This window comes from Bombus impatiens, unplaced genomic scaffold, assembly GCF_000188095.3.
Source record: "Bombus impatiens unplaced genomic scaffold, BIMP_2.2 scf_0361, whole genome shotgun sequence".
Classification (NCBI taxonomy): Eukaryota; Metazoa; Arthropoda; class Insecta; order Hymenoptera; family Apidae; genus Bombus; species Bombus impatiens.
The window spans coordinates 465,700-466,209 of record NT_176780.1 but is presented as its reverse complement, the minus strand read 5'-3'; the positions used below and the strand labels follow the sequence as shown (position 1 = coordinate 466,209).

At 55.7% G+C, this 510-nt stretch overlaps 2 protein-coding genes across 2 annotated transcripts in view; one reads left to right on the top strand and one right to left on the bottom strand.

The window, feature by feature from the left end:
* Positions 1-321, top strand: part of LOC105680795 — a 2,476-nt gene extending 2,155 nt beyond the window's left edge. The window contains exon 5 of the mRNA XM_012385827.2: positions 72-321. Within this exon, the coding sequence (XP_012241250.2) occupies positions 72-288 (217 nt within the window). The 3' untranslated portion in view covers positions 289-321. The remainder of the gene's footprint in view (positions 1-71) is intronic.
* Positions 322-437: 116 nt separating this feature from the next.
* The window catches only part of LOC112212888, a gene marked incomplete at its 5' end in the record, with an annotated part of 561 nt that continues 488 nt past the window's right edge, over positions 438-510 (bottom strand). Inside the window, one exon of the mRNA XM_033320811.1 lies at positions 438-473. Within this exon, the coding sequence (XP_033176702.1) occupies positions 438-473 (36 nt within the window). The remainder of the gene's footprint in view (positions 474-510) is intronic.

The window sequence follows — 510 nt, the reverse complement described above, 5'->3', positions numbered from 1 at the left end:
GGCTGCCAGGTAAGACGCGTGCCTCGTTGTTGCCTCGCTTCTCCTTTATCGCCTTGTCGTTCGTTTGTTCGCAGCAAATCGATCGCGCTCTCTCCGATCGATAGACAACTGCTCGAGCGGTTCGTCAAGCGAAACATCGACGAGATCGACCGCACGGCATTCGACAATTTCTTCAAGCGAAACCTCGACGAGATAGATCGCGTCGGCTGGAGCGGATTCGTCAAGAGACTCGCAGACGACGTGGTCACCGGCGACGGCAGGACGAACGTGCTGGCACAGCGCGGCTGAAACAAATTCCACGCGTTGGAAAACATCGAACCATCGCTTCCCATTCCCGCCACGATACTCCACCACCTTCTTCTCTTTCTGTTTCTCCGTTTTGCTTCTCGCCATCGAGCAACCCTATCGAAACAATCGTCTCGTCCCAGAGAGAAAATTTATTTGGTGTGCCGCGACTCGCCGAGAAGACGAACCTCCGGCGTGGTACGGACTCGACTCCGACCGTCGATC